This window comes from Lissotriton helveticus, chromosome 2_1 (assembly GCF_964261635.1).
Source record: "Lissotriton helveticus chromosome 2_1, aLisHel1.1, whole genome shotgun sequence".
Lineage (NCBI taxonomy): Eukaryota > Metazoa > Chordata > Amphibia > Caudata > Salamandridae > Lissotriton > Lissotriton helveticus.
Genome location: NC_136059.1, coordinates 1,590,716,531 through 1,590,733,509, shown reverse-complemented (window position 1 = coordinate 1,590,733,509; position 16,979 = coordinate 1,590,716,531). Strand labels below are relative to the sequence as shown.

Genomic DNA, 16,979 nt, shown 5'->3' with positions numbered 1-16,979 from the left:
GTATACACGACCGAGCACAGTCACGCACTTGCCCTACGAGAAGTAATTGTCCAGGGAAGCGTCTGGAGAGCAGCGGGGTGGGGGGCAGAGGGAATGAGCAAGAGGGAGTAGTGTAAGAGAAGGAGTAAAGTGTGAGGGAGAGCGCTGCGAGGGGAGTAACGGCAGGAGAGGGTCTGGAAAGACAGAAGGGGAGAGGAGGAGGGACACAGCAAGTGTGGGGGAGAGGGAGGGAGAAGACCATAAGAAACAGGGGCAATCGTGAGGGGAGATCCACCGAAGGACTGAGTGATACACTGAGAGACTGTGAGTGACACTCTGGGACTGAGGGACTGTGGGAGCGCTGTGAGGAGAGTAACGGTACAAAAGGGGGTGGTGATGGACGGAGAGTAACGGCAGGAGAGGCGCTGGACAGAGAGAAGGGGTAGAGAAGGAGGGCCACAGCAAGGGTGAGGGAGAGGGGACCATGACAAACAGGGGCCGGAGCGAGGGGAGAACTTTTTCTAGAGTAGCGTAGCGGTGCGAACAGAACCGTCTCTAGGCGCTTAGGGGATAGAAATAGGAAGAGAGAAGGAGCTGCAGACTGGCACAGAGAATGTGAAAGGATACAAGTAAACAGGGTGGGCATCCAGGGGACTGTGGGAAAACCTCGGACTTGGAGGACTGAGGGGGACTGTGAGGGGCACAACAAGAGGGATTGTGAGGGACACAACAAGAGGGATTGTGAGGGACACAACGAGAGGGATTGTGAGGGACACAACGAGAGGGACTGTGAGGGGCACACCGAGAGGGACTGTGAGGGGCACACCGAGAGGGACTGTGAGGGGCACATCAAGAGGGACTGTGAGGGGCACATCAAGAGGGATTGTAAGAGGGACTAAGACTAAGGCACACCGAGATCCTCTAGGAGACACCCCCAGGGACTGTGAGAGACGCTTCAGAGGATTGTGAGAGGGACTCTGAGACATACACCGAGGGAGTTATCAGCACATGAAAGGGCTTTGGAAGGCACCACTGAGGACTGGCGAGACACCCCTTGGACTGTGAGAGCGACTTTGTGAAACTCCCCCATGGACTGTGATAGGGACTCTAAGAGACGCACAAGGGGACTGTGAAGAGCGCATGAAAGACACCACAAAGAACTGCTCTTTGGGCACTCAGTAGTAAAGGCATATCATCGGAAAGTCCGTTTTCAGAAGCACAGCAGCTTTTCTGTTGAAATACTACACTGTTTTAAAACATCTCTTGTTGTGTTTTAATGAGTTACAGTTACCAATGTTAATAATTTAAAGCTGGCATACATGTTAACAAGAAAATTGGGATTATATGAGCGCAACATCACTTTATTATATTTGCTTTTAAAATGTATCAGAAGTTGCATTTGGTGGAATGTAAATGTGTTTTTGTAAGCGCTGAAGGGAAACTCTGAACCAGTGTATCCAGCGAAATGTACAGTGCAAATATTGTGAAAAATGCATCTGCCCTTTAACATGCATGCACCTACCTTTCACCCTCTGCACCAGACTTTGTTTATTTCAAATCGCAAAATGATTGTGTCACTGCCTATGATAACCTTTCAAAATCGCCAGGAGTAAGAGGTGTTCTATATATGGCAAATGCAATTGCAAATCAAAGCAATTCAGATACATTAATGGCATGAGTACACTTCGTTATAGGGCCTTCACTGTGCCATAGGTGGGTGGTGTGTAGTTTTGTTATTGTATGTCATTGTTTGTCCTCATAGCTTCCAAGCTCCCAGACTGCTTATATGCAGATTTGTGAAGTGGCATGTGAATTGTGATATATTGAATGTTTTTGTGATTTTCTTAGGGTACCAGGATGAAACTCCACACACACTTCAGACAGCTGTTTCAACTTGTTCTATTTTCACTTTTCTGGCTGACCCAATGTTTTCTCCTCAAGGGGCACAACATCTTTGACCCAACTGAAGTTGCGCCACCTTGTTTTACATTGATCCCAAACAGATATAAGCAAAGCTATGTGAAGTGAGGGGAGGTGCAGTGACTGATCTATGTTTGTTAGGCCCTGCACGAATGGCTCTATTAACCTTCCTGCTTCCTCAAATTTGCTTGGAAATGCACCATTTGTGCACTCTTTTTTCAAAAATTTCTTGGGCGGAGAACCCCCCCCCCCCAAGCACCCAGTAGGCTGTTCAGGCATGCTCGCTAAACTCGCTCGCCACAGTGCAGTACGACAATAATGTTACGCCACACCACTTTCAAATGTCACAAGCCGCCACTGGTGAGTGGTCCCTTTTGGCCACCAACTACCTTCCACCCCTTTGGGTGCTCACATTGACTGATGCCTAAAAAACATCCAGACTTCCAAAAACTACTGCAACCTTCCATGGTTTGTTAGACTCACAATTCTGTGCATGGTGGCCATGGGTAACATCTCAAAACCAAAATATAAGTCAACAACCTGATGGGGCTTAATTCTTCCTGCATCGCTTAACTGGTTTCTTTAGGTTCTGCACTTTGGACTCTGCACATGCCACTTGATTATCTTCCTTCATGCCGTCTGGTGAGTCTACCTTTCTTTCCCTGGTTTACACCAATGTCATCTTGCAATGCCATGTATATAAGTGGATGTGTACGCCAAGGATCATTGTGATAATGGGCAGCGCGGCTTGTGATTAGGCTAGAATCATAGGGTTGCCTGGCTACATCATCACAACTGACACTTACACACCTGCACCATACAAGATCCACCGGCCTCATGTTGTGGACACTCTCTTGTCAAATTGCACCACCTATTTCCACAACACAAAGACGTCAAGGAGATGAAGGACACATCACATGTTTTTTTATTGAGATTAACCAATGATGTGGCATGTGTGGCATGTGTTTTTTTTGTGTTCAAAGCTGGACCAGCTTTTTGAGAAAGCAAATCAATGAGTGAGCATGACCCCAAGAAGCAAATATCCAGAATGTTGGCACACACCTGCTGAGGAGGTAGGGCCATGAGTTCTTTTGATTTATGAGCTATAATATCAATCCTCCAATTGCAAGTGCCAAGGAAGCAAATGAGGAATCCATTTTGTTGTTTCAGTGCAAAAGACAGCAATAAAAAATTATTCAACGTGCTAATCAGTTTGGCTGAACATTACCTTTTGGAGAAAGATTTTCACTAAATAACACCCCACAAATAAATGCAGCTGGTAAATGTGTTTAATAAATTGCAGCTCAGACTTTCCTTTGAATTTTAAGGTTCTTCACACAAGAAGTGCTTGACATATTTTTGCTGATGAAGAATACAAGCAAATACTATTAGAACTGCATATGTATTAGATGTAAGGGCAAAGTCAACCCGACACTGGTTCGGTGATATTCAGTGCAGTTCCCAGAAAAAAATGAATACAAGCAAACTGAGGCTGAAATGCCATGCTCTTAAAAAAGAACAAAAAGAGCCTGTCCTTGATTGGATTGGAAAGTGCATACAGCTTTTGCAAGAGTCTGCTATTACCGCCCTGGCTAATAATGCACATTAAGGTATCAGTGGAGAAGAAGGACATCTTGTCCTACAGGTTCCCAGTTGAAAATGGTCACAGGAGGAAAGGAATTATTGCAGATTTTCGATACACAGCATGGTTTGATTTTCTTTGGTATATCCTATGTTTTCTTTTCGCCCACTGTGCCATCTGGATGATCATGAGGGACGCAAATACACCAACTGAAAAAGAAAGGGAAAAATGGCTTTAATTAGTTGATTTAATATTGTCAATCTTCATTGCTTACATGAATGATTTATTTATTTGTTCTTCTCCCGAAATGCTTATTTACCGAGAGACCCTTGCTTTAAAGTGTGTTGTCTGATTTGATTTGAGGTTTTATAAAGCGCTCGAATGCCCGAGGGTGTCTTGGCACTACTGCCAACTAAACCAGATTGCTATCTGGCTGTCTTGTCCGATCCCTGGGATGCTACCATGATGGGCAGGGGTGTAACGAGGGCCCCTGCAGACCCCATGGCGCAGGGGGGCAGCAAACCTTTCACAGCAATGAATATCTAAGAGAAACGGGAGTCTGAGGGGACCCTCTTCACATTTTGCAGGGGGCTGGGGGGTAATTTTGCATTACACTACACATGATGGCTTTGCTGGCACAGCGCAGAGCTGGATGCCATTTTACATGCCTGCAGGGAGCAACTTGAATTCATTTAAACCAATATTTCTCTTAGTTACTGACGGCGCAGCTCAGAAACAGAAGCATGCAAACCTTGCTCACTGTTTCAGAGCAGTACTATCTGAACATAAAGTAGTGACTCCACGAAATATTGGGTTAAATGAATTTACTTTGCGTTCAGCAAACAAATAAAACAGACATTGATCTCTGCAGCAGTGGCGGCTCCTCCGCCATGTCGGAGGAGCATCGCCCCACTGCTTTCAAGCAGTATAAAGGAAAAGAAATAGAAAATGATAATAACTTTAATTTATCATCATTTTATGTTTCCATTGCGGCCAGGCGGGTGGGCGGTGGTGCTCTGTTCATGAGCAGGTCATTGGAGGAGTGGTTTGCCAACTCCTAAGTGAGCAATGGCTGTTTGGTCTGCCCTCTCAGGTCGCCCAAACCAGTCATGCGCACTTTCCCATTCTCCATACAGGCTGCATTACAGCCTGCATGGAGAACATGCCCACCCCAACAGCTCCTGGCTAAGCGCTGTGTCATAGCGCTCACACTAATCACAATGCTGCATTGCAGCGTTGGTATTGGCTTAGGGGAGGGAGCCTGGCTGCCTGCTTCCTGTTCCTGAATTCGGAAGCAGGAGTTCAGGAGCAGGACCAGAGACGCAGGACTTGGCGGAAAAGTAAGATATTGTTGTTTTTTTAGGAAGCTTTCTTCCACAATCCCACCCCTCATCCCCGCAACCCTCATCACCTGCCCCCCCCCACCCATAAGCCATGCCGGCCGCTACCGCTCTGCAGTGTGGTTGAAAAGCTCATCATAGATTTTTTCAGATTTTAGATTTTTGTAGATGGATGCAAAAATGTGTATTGCAGATGCAGTTGACGCTGGGGCGGCTCCTCTGTATTGGCGGAGGTGCATCACACTCCCTGCTGAAAGCCAGCAGAGGCAAAGGACAAACATAAAATGCTAATAACAATTTTTTATTATCATTTTTTTTTCATCCTGCAGGCTGGAACTGCGAGCCGAGGAGGGGTGTGGCTACCTACACTGACTCTGCAGTTGCAGCACAAGGGAGGAGGGGGGAATGGTGGGCACTGCCAAATGCTCATGACAGTTTGGCCTGCCACAGGCCGGCCAAACCGTCATGTGCACTTGGCCTTTCTCCACCTAGCTGTTTTGTACAGCTGGGTGGAGAAACTAACACAGGCTCCCAGTCTATGTCTGGGCGCCACAGCGAGGCTAGAATAGTATTCCCAGCATATGAGCCGCACTGGGATTGGAAGCTGGGAGCCTGCACAGTGTGCAGCAGTTCCTGGATGTCCAGGCAGCAAAGATCAGGAGGAAGGCAGTGGCCGTCAAAGCAGGTAAGTGATTTTTTCTTTCTTTCTTGCTATTCTTTTTTCTTGTTTGTATTCACCTCCTCCCCGCCACACCACTTCGCAAGACGAGTGGCCGCTCCAGGTTGACTGCTGTCCTCTTGTTACCAGAGACAGCAACCACAAAGTTGATATGCCATCACAAGTCATTAGTCAGTTTATTGGGTGGATTTAGGTGAATTAGTTGAGAAACAGCATGGAGAGCACAGTAGACGCTCTCAACTCTACTGGCTGTTCCCAATCGTGGGACGCATTAAGGATTATAAAGTTGGTGAATAGGATAATGATGGATGTAGATAGAAAAGTGCCAAGGACCAAACACTGAATGGTTGCTGTGGGAAAGAAGTCTGATATATCAGATGGTAGCTGGGAGGAGAAGTAGACAAGAGGATGATACTAGAAGAAAATACAGGAAGAGGGCAGCTACCAGACCAGTCACACAAGGCACACAATCAAGAGGTCTCAAATTATCCTCTCTGTGCCATGAATCTTCACTAAAATCAGTGTCATCAGAAACCCAACCACTGAGATGCCATTCATGGGAGGTTGCACAAAGATGTTAAAAATTGGCTCAATGGCACATGCTGAGCGACTTAGGGGCCATTTTTGCCTTTGGCCAGGTTAGAGGAGTGATGTAGTCCACTGCCCAGGCAAAGTACTGTTTGCAATATTTAGAGATCTCAGCTAGGCAGGTGGGGATCTCAGTGCTTTCAGAAGAGACTTCACGGAGACATCTAAAGCTGTGCCTGTGACATGTTCAATGCACTCACATAGCAAAGATTTTTGTCCTTCATAAATGAAATCACAGAACAAGAATTTGATGTTCAAAAATGAAAATAAATAGCTGTGATGCTCTGGGAGTATTTTCTCAGCACATGAGGCCATTAATCCTCCTTTTTGTTACAGACCACGGTGTTTTCCGTTACAAATGGCAATGTAACGTCCACCCTTAACTGAGTGGACTGTGCGACATGGATTGACCGAAGGCCAAAGTCAGCCAGGCTGTTGGTTAACAAGTGGCTATTTGGTGGTTCCCTCAAACCTAAATAGAGTGGGGAACCACAGGTTTGGTGGAGAGGGTACACCACCACGTTTTCAGCAGAACAGTATCACCACCAAACTCTAACTAGGCCCCTTAGTTTGTAATATCTGTCCAAGATGAAATACAAAGTTACATTGTTACTGCCTGCTCCTCACATTTAAAAAGGAGCTATTCCTGCTTTTATAGGATCTTGCTATAACTGTTGATCAACGATGGACGAGTAAAATCCTTGATCCACTGTATCAATAGTAGCAAAAAGATGCAGATCGCCCAATTGGCCATCTCCCCTTTATTGGCCACCTCAAGAAAGGAATCTGTTATATATCTGCTGAGGCAGACTTCATGCAGTGCCTAGGAAAACTAGATTTCCAGGCATCCAAGAGGTGGTGACAGCCAAGGTGAAATTCTACACATATTTAGTAGCTCTGTTGTAGGTATTTAATTGGCTGAAGATATTTTTTAGTGGTGGCATCACAAGAGTTAGTTTAAATTCTGGTGAACAAACCCTTAATTTAATGAAAGGTTAACCAAGGATTTAACTTAGGAAGAAAACGCTTTGGGGCATTTTTACAAGGAAATGGCGCATCGCGGCATCATTCCAAACACGCAAGGATGCACCGTATTTACAAGAATATAGCACACCCCTGTGTTATACCTTCTGCTCAAAATAGCTGCCTAGCGTTAACACAGACACACTTACCCCATAGTGCAAGGGTGCTTGCGAAGCAGGGATGACTGCTTATGTGCTGGAAGGTGTCCCTTCCTGTACATAAACAATCAATAATTGCAATTTGCTACTTCTATGTATGCTCTCTTCTGCAGCTCACATAGAAGTAGCAAATCACCATTATCTAAACCTTCCTGCACAAAATAAATCATTAACTGCATTTTGCTCTTTCTATGTGTTCTGCAGAATGCATCACAGGAACGGCTCCTCCACTAGGGTAGAGGAGCATCGCTCCACTGCTTTCTTGCAGTGCGAGAAGCAGAATCATAAAATGGTAATAACTTTCAGTTATTACCATTTTATGTTTGGTTGGGGGTGGGCGGGGTTGCTCTGCGAGCAGGGCAGGGGAGGAGTGGTGTGCCTGGCCACTCCAGAGTGCGCAAAGACTGTTTGATCGCCCCCCTGGGCCCACCCAAACCATCATGTGCACTCTGCCCTTCTCCATGCAGGCAGAAATGCAGCCTGCATGGAGAACATGACCTCCCCATAAGCCCCTGGCTTAGGAGAAGGGAGCCTGGCTGTTTGCTTCTGCTCCCTGTTCCTGCCGGAGAAGACGCCGGACCCAGCCAGCGGAAAGGTAAGTTTAATTGGTTTTTTAAAATTATTAAATGAAAGCCCTGCCCCGCACGACCTCCCTGTGCGCCCCCCTCAGCCCCCCACACCCCGAGCCATGCCGGCCACGACTGATGCAGCACACATAGATAAAGCAAAAACAAGGAGAAATAAAAGCATTTCTTCTCATTGCGCCAACCTAACACATGTTTTTGCATGGCATTAGTTTTTGGCACTGCCTCAGATTTACATTACAGATCCTTTTAAAATCAGGGGCAATGTAAAAAAAAACAAAGGGTGTTGCGGTGGAAATGCCACAGCAACACTCATTGCTTTCCCCTTTTTATGCAGATACCTGAGTGAAAGGGTACCATATTTACAAAGCATGGTCAAGCCACGCAAGGCGGCTTAACGCCACTTTGACAATATGGTGCAGGGCACTGCTTGACTGGAACGTTGGAAAAAGTGGAGTTCCAGTGGTGCAAACCCCTTTTAAATATGCCCCTTTGTTGGTAAAGAAAAAATGTCTGAGCATAGGGCCATGTGGTAACTGAGCATCTTTCAGTTGCTGCAATAACATTTCAATTTCCTCTTTGGAGACATGCAAAACAAGAATAGAGTGCTTGTTTGTCAGTGGCTCGCCCTAATATCTAATCTTCTGGTAGGACATTGTGCATCAAGAGATGGTCAGGAGTTTGCACGGAGGAGGGGTTAACCATTTAAATCAATGTATATTTTCCTAACGACGGTGGCAGTCATGTTTTGGAGAGACAATTTGGTGAATTGGTTTCTTGTGTGTCTACACCCAAGTGGCAAAACTCCTAAACTGGCATATTTCAAACTACCTTCTAACATCACTGTGGTTTATCGACCTATTTTGAATAACTTGCAATTAAATTCCTTCATCACTCATGTCTTGAGTAGTTATGAGGTGTATATTGAGAACCGAAATTCAATAGGGCGTGGGCTCTTATTTTTGACATTCTGGTTTATGCTGGAACATATCCTTCTATAGCATCTATCACAAGAATCCTCAGAAATTGCTCCTATGCTGTGTCAGTCTCAACCAGTCACCTTTGGAGAGCCCACGAGGCATTTTCCCCTGCCACTGCCCTTTACCACAGTGTTTTTTGTACGGAGAGTAGTTTTTGCATCTGATGTAGAACACAACCACTGGTGAGCATATGATAGGTCTGAGTGATCAGTCATTTTTACATATTAAGATTAAAACTGATCAGGTGTTTTTTCCACTGCCAAAAAATGTGTTTTTTTGGCATCAGCCTTCGGAAGAATCTGGTGAAAGACATTTGAGGCGATTATGCTAGGGAGTCAATCTTTTTTAACCCCTTGCACGCTGATGACGGAACCGCTCCGTCATCAGCTGCGGGTGCGCTGTGTTGATGACGGAGCGGTTCCGTCATAGCCCGCTCGCCGCTCATGCGCGGCGCGAATTCCGCGCCTGCGCTGAGCGTTCTATTGAGCGGGGCGGGCCATGACGGAACCGCTCCGTCACAAGCACAGCCCAACCGCGGCTGGTGACGGAGCGGTTCAGTCACCAGCATGCGGCCGCGCGCGGCTGCCCCGCCCCCTTAGCACTGCGGCGGAATAGCCACCGCAGTGAAGGGGTTAAAGTGTATAGAGTATGATTGTTGGTTTCACTAGAGGACTATGCTTAATACTGGTGTAATGGGTGGCTGGTTGTAGCAGTTGGGGGTTCCCATGGCCAGCTGGATAGCTTAAGGTAGCAGTAGTACCAGCCAAGTGACCTCATAGAATCAATTCATTTTTTGACAAGCCAGTGCCCAGCTCGGGTTTCATGTCTCATGTATTAGCTTGTGGGTGTAAGTTAACAGAACTAGTTGTTAGAAGCACCCTGCATTTTTTAGCTTGAGAAAGTCAATGATTCGCTGTTTTCTAATTTTGCTGAGTGCAGGGCGAATCTTTGATTTTTCAAATACAACGTGTTCCAGTAGTAAGTCATTGTTTTCTGGATAACACATACTTATGGACATAACATTGAAAATGTATTTTCAAAATTATAGATGATTCATTTCCTTCAGAGCTAAACAAATTATTCTCACCCAAGCACACCACTATACATACATCTTCTAGCCTGCATTTGTAGAAAATATAAGTCTGACTAGTCTGTGTGTGTGCTTAAGCATTTGTGTGTCAACTCTGAACCAGGCAAGGACTGATTGAGGACGTCTGAGAAGCACACACTGTGACTGTCACATCACAATGTACCCTTTAAGTGCTGGCATCATGAAATTGTTCCTGTCAAAAAGGTTTTGTGATCCGGCTCCTAGACTTCTGCATTTTTGAGTAAACATTGTTTTCATGGGTAATCATGATAGTGTTTGATTGTCATGCACCAGTCATAATATTTGTCACCAGTAGAAGCATGACCTGGGAGCAGCAATTTTAGGCACCGTAGGTACTCGGAATGAATGCAGGAAGGTCAACCACATATATAACAGTATTAACAAGCAATGACGACGAAAGAAACATATACATATCAGAAATTACACCCATTTGAACAACTAGGAACTCTAAGATCTTAAAACTACTGCACAGCACCAGAATTTGCTGCCCAAAAAAATCAGACCATACAGTAAATCTGTCACACCTACACTTCAGGGTCTGTACTGGGAGACTGCGTGCATATGTGAGTTTATTGCAGGAAAGGTTTGTGGCAGTATAAGAAAAATCAAGAGTAAAACCCAGTGCAACAAACGCAACACACCCACAAACAACCCAAAACAATCAGCCTAACACTGCCACTTCAAGGGTTGCATTGGAGGCGGGCACGAAAAGAAAGCTACCGCCTCAGTGTCTCAACAAGGTATGGATGGGAGAGTGCGTGTATTTAAGCTTGCTGCAGACCAGTTTTTTTTATAAAGTCAGGGAATCAACAGTAAAACTCGGCGCAAGAGATTTAACAGGCCAAAAAATGTCACTAGCTTGTTCAAGACCTTGGCTTCTCCAAATTAATTGTTTTCCTTATTGCAGTTTTATGTAACTAACACCAAAAGTCAGTGGTGGCAACAACTGTGCAGGCTGCCTGGCCAAAGTACTAGCCACTGGCACAGTCAGCACATGATCAGCTGCACCACCAGTCACTCTGCTGGCACTGCAGTCAGACTCGGACTCCTCGCAGCGCCCGCGATCATGCCAGTCATGATCATGCAGCGCCACGGCCTGGCGGGACATATTCAGCGAATTCAAGAGAAATGCTACACGAGTACAAAAGAAACAGTAAAGAATTTCAGATTTTTTATTGGAGATAAATGTTTTTGTTGAAACAAACTCTTCACAATTTAGCAAAGTGGATTAATTAATCAGAAGGTTTAGTTGTCATTGCTCATTTTAAAGTTGTTCATGTGTTTAATACCGATCATGGCATCTAATGATCTAACCTCATAGCAGTTCCAGTTTAATTTAGAATTGTGCAGGGACACGTCTGTCTGAAAGGTGTTTCTTTTTCAAACACTTCATTGCATGACTCAGACTGGTTTCATCATATCCCACATCAAATCTCTTTTCAGTGTATTTCTTTTTGAAAGATACTGTCTGCAGGGCGGGCCAGGTGTTAACCACAAGCAATCTCTGAATATTGCAGAGACTTGCTGAAAACGTACCGAATGTTTTGCCCTCACCGGAAACCCCTCTGCAAGCAAGAAGCAACAGACGGCTGTTCGCAACAGTGTCGCGCACGAGATGAAGCGCATAGAAGCCTTGAGTGTCTTGTGAGGGAACGCACAGCACCTCCAGGCCTGTGAGTTATCAGGGTTCAGACAACTTAATGTTCGAAGAGCACCAGAATCACGACGGTCTTCGGCCGTGTTCATTTATTGGAGGGTATGGTGAGGTTACACTATTAAATGTAGGAGTGTACACTACTACAAGTAATAACAAGCATTGGCCGCGCGGCCGTGAAAGGCAGCGAAAGTGAAAGTGAAAGTGATCACGATCAAGGGCTCAAACAGGAGTTGTGTGTGTGCGCGCGCGCGAAAGTTAAAGAGCTCAGCAACAGCGCTCGCTTGTGCGGCGAAAGTGAGAGCACCCCATGGCAGCTGTGCACGTCGCACGCGCGCGCTTGTGCGCGTGATAGTAAGCTGGTTGACGGGAAAGCAGCACTTTTCAAAGAGCTACTAAATGTCTCGGCCAGACCAGCGCATGCGCTGGATCAGGCCAAGACCTAAAAACCACAACCAGATAAAGAAAAATACATAGGGAAAGCTTCTGGCATTTTTAGCCACATTGGATCAACATCGTTTTTGGGAATTCAGCAGTAAACTTCAGCGATTAAACATTCCAGGCTGAGCCCCAAGAAGAGTGCATGTTCCAGGATGACATTCTGCCTTCAGGGGGCGTATTTCATAAAGTCCTGCAAGGGCACAAGTGGCGTTTGCGCCTGCTTTGCGTGTACCTGGGGCACTTTGGTGTTACAAAGGGGTCAAAGACGCTTGTGCAGCCCCTTGTATATTGCCGAGAGAGCTGATGCACATTAAGTGCCTGTGCTATCTGCAGAGGGCGTTTCCTCATTTGCATGGGGGCGTGCCCCATGCAAATGAGGGAATTCCTTTGCCTCTGCGCCTGTGCCATATTACAGATGCGGGCACAGAGGCACAGAAGATCTTGAAGGGCGCACTCACAGTGCGTAAGTGCGCCCCCTGAGAGCAGCCCTCTGGCGGGGTAAAAGGGGATCTCATGGATCCCCAGACATCCCCTTAAAAAGTGCAGGCGGGTTGCTGCCTGCACTGTGAAAAAACAGAGCAGCCGTAAAGCAGCCGCTCTGTTTTTCACAAGAATGCCCAAGGGCAGCACAAGTTCGCCGCTGCAATGAGGGCAATGCATTCATGTTAATAGGGTTCACTATTTGTGCCAGGTGTGCCCGGAGCAAACAATGAAAATGCCCAATTACAGTAATAAGGGCCCAGGTCATTAAGTGAAGCTAGTGCTGCCTCCACTAGCGGGAAGAGAAAGTGCTTGCTGTTATTCCATAGTTTGCTGGTTCCAGACTGAAGAACTGGCACCCAAACTCTGTAGTTCTTTGTGTATCATCTGGAGCTGTTGCCAGTTATGTTGTGTCCATGCCGCCTAATCTGAAGGAGCAAGATTCTTGTTCCTTCCACCTGTTCAAAGATTTTTAACGAGGCTACTTTACTCTCATCTTGGTGTCCTAAAGCACCACAATAATTGTACGCCCAGCTGATGCAGCAGTGTGCACATTAGCTTTTGAGAGGAGCTTATACACCTTGCTCCCCATGTCTACATCACCATGCCATGGATGAATCAACTTATTCATAAAGAAGGCACTCATCATCTCGTAATAGATATAGCAGGTGTATGAAGGGGGACTCTTCTTTTACCTTCCAAAATACAGATATTGGAGATCTGTTGACCACTCTAAAGTGCCTCCAATTCGCTTTGTAGTAGGATCTCTGCATTTTACGCTGTATGTTAAACTCGCCTTGTTGCAATCTTTCCATTTCATCCATCCCTGTTCCAAAGCTCACCACCTCACAGTCCTAGTATTTCACCATTATTTCAGATCCCAGGATTGTAGGGTGGACTCCATCTTCTCTAGTTTGACCGCCACTGCTGAAGTTAATTTATCTCTCTTATGCTCGTTTTTTTTTAGGATGCAGCTACATATTCCTTCTCTACTGCTGGTGAACCTTTTTTCTAGTGTCTGAAAAGCACTGCCCCACTTTCGTTTTTTTTGCCTGCCATTACTTCCTTTGTATAGGAGGGTTCATGAAGGAGTCTGCTCTTGAAGGCTGTCCATCCCATAGGTCTCTTCTCAGGAAACACCAGCTCTGCGGTCAATGTGTTCACAGACTGAGCTGGCTCTGGTTTAGCCAGCGCCTCTTCTCAGCATTGAGGGGCACACTTCAAAGCTATATTGCGGTATTCTGGTGCCCTTTTTGCACCTGCGGTGCCCCCACATTAACACTGGCTGCCCTTTCCTTCCGCTATATCCATTCTTCATATGCCTGGAAGTGCTCCTTTTGACTCTGTTTGCATGACTATTACAGCCCCTTTCTTCATTCAATCAGCAGTGGCATCTGATATCTAAGCATTGGTTCACTACTCCATCAAGGACAGCTCCATAATTACCCCCGGCTCGACATAAGAGACCAAAACACATGATCAGCACACAGAGCTCCGATTGGGGGCAGCCATCTTGCTCACTACTGTACACTTTCAGCCCCTACCTAACCCCCAAAGATACTTTAAACATTTTGAGCACATCTTTATTGCTCTGAAGGAAGTCACAGTGAAAGCAACTTCCTTCACAGCCAAGAGATCCTTACCAGTATTAGGGGATTTCTAAATGCGCCAGACACTTCTATGTCACAGTGGTCTCTGCTCCCTCATGGGTTAACAAACTCTCCACTAGGATCTAAATGACCCCTAGGTCTTTTGATCTGCTACTATTTGGTAAACATGTTTTCCGTTTGGAACAGAGGAGACTAACATTAATTGGTGCACACATTTACCTGACCACTAGCAAAGCAAAATAGTTAACTGGAGAGTAACAGACAATTTTATTTTCATTTGTTCAAGCTCTTCAGGCAACTATATAAATTGAGATCTGGACATGTACATTATTTGGTTTAAGAGGGATATTGTGGATTAATTGTAGATGTTATAAAATTTAGTTTTAACAATGGTTTTATTTACCTACAACAAATGTGATTGCATCAGTGGTAGCTGGAGAACAGATTATTCCCATTTTCCGCAAACCTTTGACTAACATGGCTAAATGGAGCACTCAGCCTGCATTTAGGGATACAAATTCCAGTCATAAATTCAGATAAAGATTACAATTTTTAGAAACCCTTTGTGTAGATAAATTACTTCCCAAACCAGATTCAACACTTAAGATGAAAATAAGAAGTGGACATCGCACAAGATGCTGTTCTTGTTCATAGAGAAGTAAATGCATAAATATTGTGTATGGGGCCGTTTAGGCAGCCTAGGGCCAATACATGTTTAAGGTAAAGAGAGAGCTACAAGGGATTTTATTTGTTCACTAAGTATACTTAATTTTGTTTATGTCAGTCATGCGGTCATCAATTAATTAGACCCTTTTGTATCCATAGGATGACTAGTACATTCAAAATGTAGCTCAAAAAGTACATTCAATAAATCATAAGGCGAGAAGAATGGAAAAGAGCACACAGCAAATCAGTTATATCATGAAAAAATGATATTTGAAAGAATCAAAAGATCTGAATCATGGGGATAAACTTGAATTAATCATACAATAAAAAGTCATGAATAGCTGTACATATACATTGACACATCAATTCACAACATGTCATCAACTCCAATCATGGTTAAAGAAGACCCAATTCAGAAATGTAAAAAGGTTTCTTTCAATGCACAAATGCTGTGGAGATGATGTATTTGTCGACGTTTCGGTCTTCCTTGTTCACATCTATGAGACCATCATCAGGACTAGTATTTTTCACAAAGAAAGCCCCTTTTAAAGACTGAGCGCAGATGCGACTGGTCTTCAATTTTGAATATTTGTTCGTCAACAGGATCCGTAATGGCAATGATGTTCAATCAGTGTTGCGGCAGTTAATGAACCTTTTCAGGAATTTATAGTTGGCAGGCTGAATTCGTGGTATATATCACACGGAATACGATATCGACAATGCAATCCTTCAGCGTCTCGAGTTGACAAGCAATATATACCACAACTTCAGCCTGCCAACTATAAATTCCTGAAAAGGTTTATTAACTGCCGCAACACTGGTAAACAGAACAGAGATCTAGGGTCAGAAAAAACAAGGTAGGTAAAAATGGAGAAAGAAGGCAAAAGGTTTGGAGGAAGACCACCTTAAGGCAGGCAGGTCGAACAGTTCCCAATTAAAAGTTATCATTTATTAAATGCAAAAAGTTAACCCATGTAAAGGTTCAAAGTACATGTCCAACTTTTTAAATACATTGCACCCTGCCCTCTGGGTCATATATGGTCTATCCTTGGGGTGACATATCTATTAAAAAGGAAGTTTTAGGTCTGGAACAAAGGTTTCTTTTGCCAGATTGAAGTAACAATTTAAACTGCATGCACTGACTGCAGTGGCAAGTCAGACATATTTAAAGGGCTACTTGGGTGGGTTGCACAATCAGTGCTGCTGGCCCTCTAGTAGCATTTATTGTGCACCACGCCCTGGCTACATCTAGTGCGCTTTACTAGGGATGTACAAGTAAATTAAGTATTAATTGGGTGTAAGCCAATTTCACTATGTTAAAGGAAAGAGAACATGCATTTTAGCACTGGTTAGCAGTAGTCTGCAGAGTCCTAAAGTCAGCAAAGAATGAAGTCAAAAACAGTAGGATTGAATATAGAAAGTTGAGGGAAAACCCCACCAAGGACAGAGGGTGCAACACTGCATTAATAATTCCTTGCACCATTATAAATCATTAGACATCGCACACGGAGCAGTGCGCTGAACTTACCGGCTGGTTCCTGTGGAATCTAGGGACTCAGCCGCACCTGGGGGGCTAAGGCTGTGTGTCTCCCCTGCTGCCGCTTTCGACTACCTTGCGGCCGCAGCAGGGGGAGATTACAGCTCCCAGGCTGCACAGCGGCCAACTTCCGCCCACCATCGCGCCCGGAGGCGCTACATAACTGGAGGGGCTTCCTCGGTGGAGTGGGGGTGACATTGCACACGGAGCAGTGCGCTGAACTTACCGGCTGGTTCCTGTGGTCTCTGGGGACTCAGCCGCACCTGGGGGGCTAAGGCTGTGTGTCTCCCCTGCAGCCGCTTTCGACTACCTTGCGGCCGCAGCAGGGGGAGACTACTGCTCCCAGGCTGCACAGCGGCCAACTGCCGCCCACCATCCCGCCCGGAGGCACTACATAACGGGAGAGGCTTCCTCGGTGGAGCGGCGGTGACATCGCACACGGAGCAGTGCGCGGAACTTACCGGCTGGTTCCTTTGGTCTCTGGGGACTCAGCCGCACCTGGGGGGCTAAGGCTGTGTGTCTCCCCTGCCGCCGCTTTCGACTACCTTGCGGCCGCAGCAGGGGGAGACTACAGCTCCCAGGCTGCACAGCGGCCAACTTCCGCCCACCATTGCGCCCGGAGGCGCTACATAACCGGAGAGGCTTCC

General features: G+C 45.6%; 1 protein-coding gene across 3 annotated transcripts in view; it reads right to left on the bottom strand.

Annotated features, from left to right (window-relative positions):
- Positions 1–3,170: 3,170 nt before the first annotated feature.
- Positions 3,171–16,979, bottom strand: part of TECRL (trans-2,3-enoyl-CoA reductase like) — a 769,360-nt gene continuing 755,551 nt past the window's right edge. For all 3 annotated transcript variants that reach the window (XM_078677590.1, XM_078677589.1, XM_078677588.1), the window contains one exon: positions 3,171–3,690. In XM_078677590.1, the coding sequence (XP_078533716.1) occupies positions 3,563–3,690 (128 nt within the window). In that variant the 3' untranslated portion in view covers positions 3,171–3,562. The remainder of the gene's footprint in view (positions 3,691–16,979) is intronic.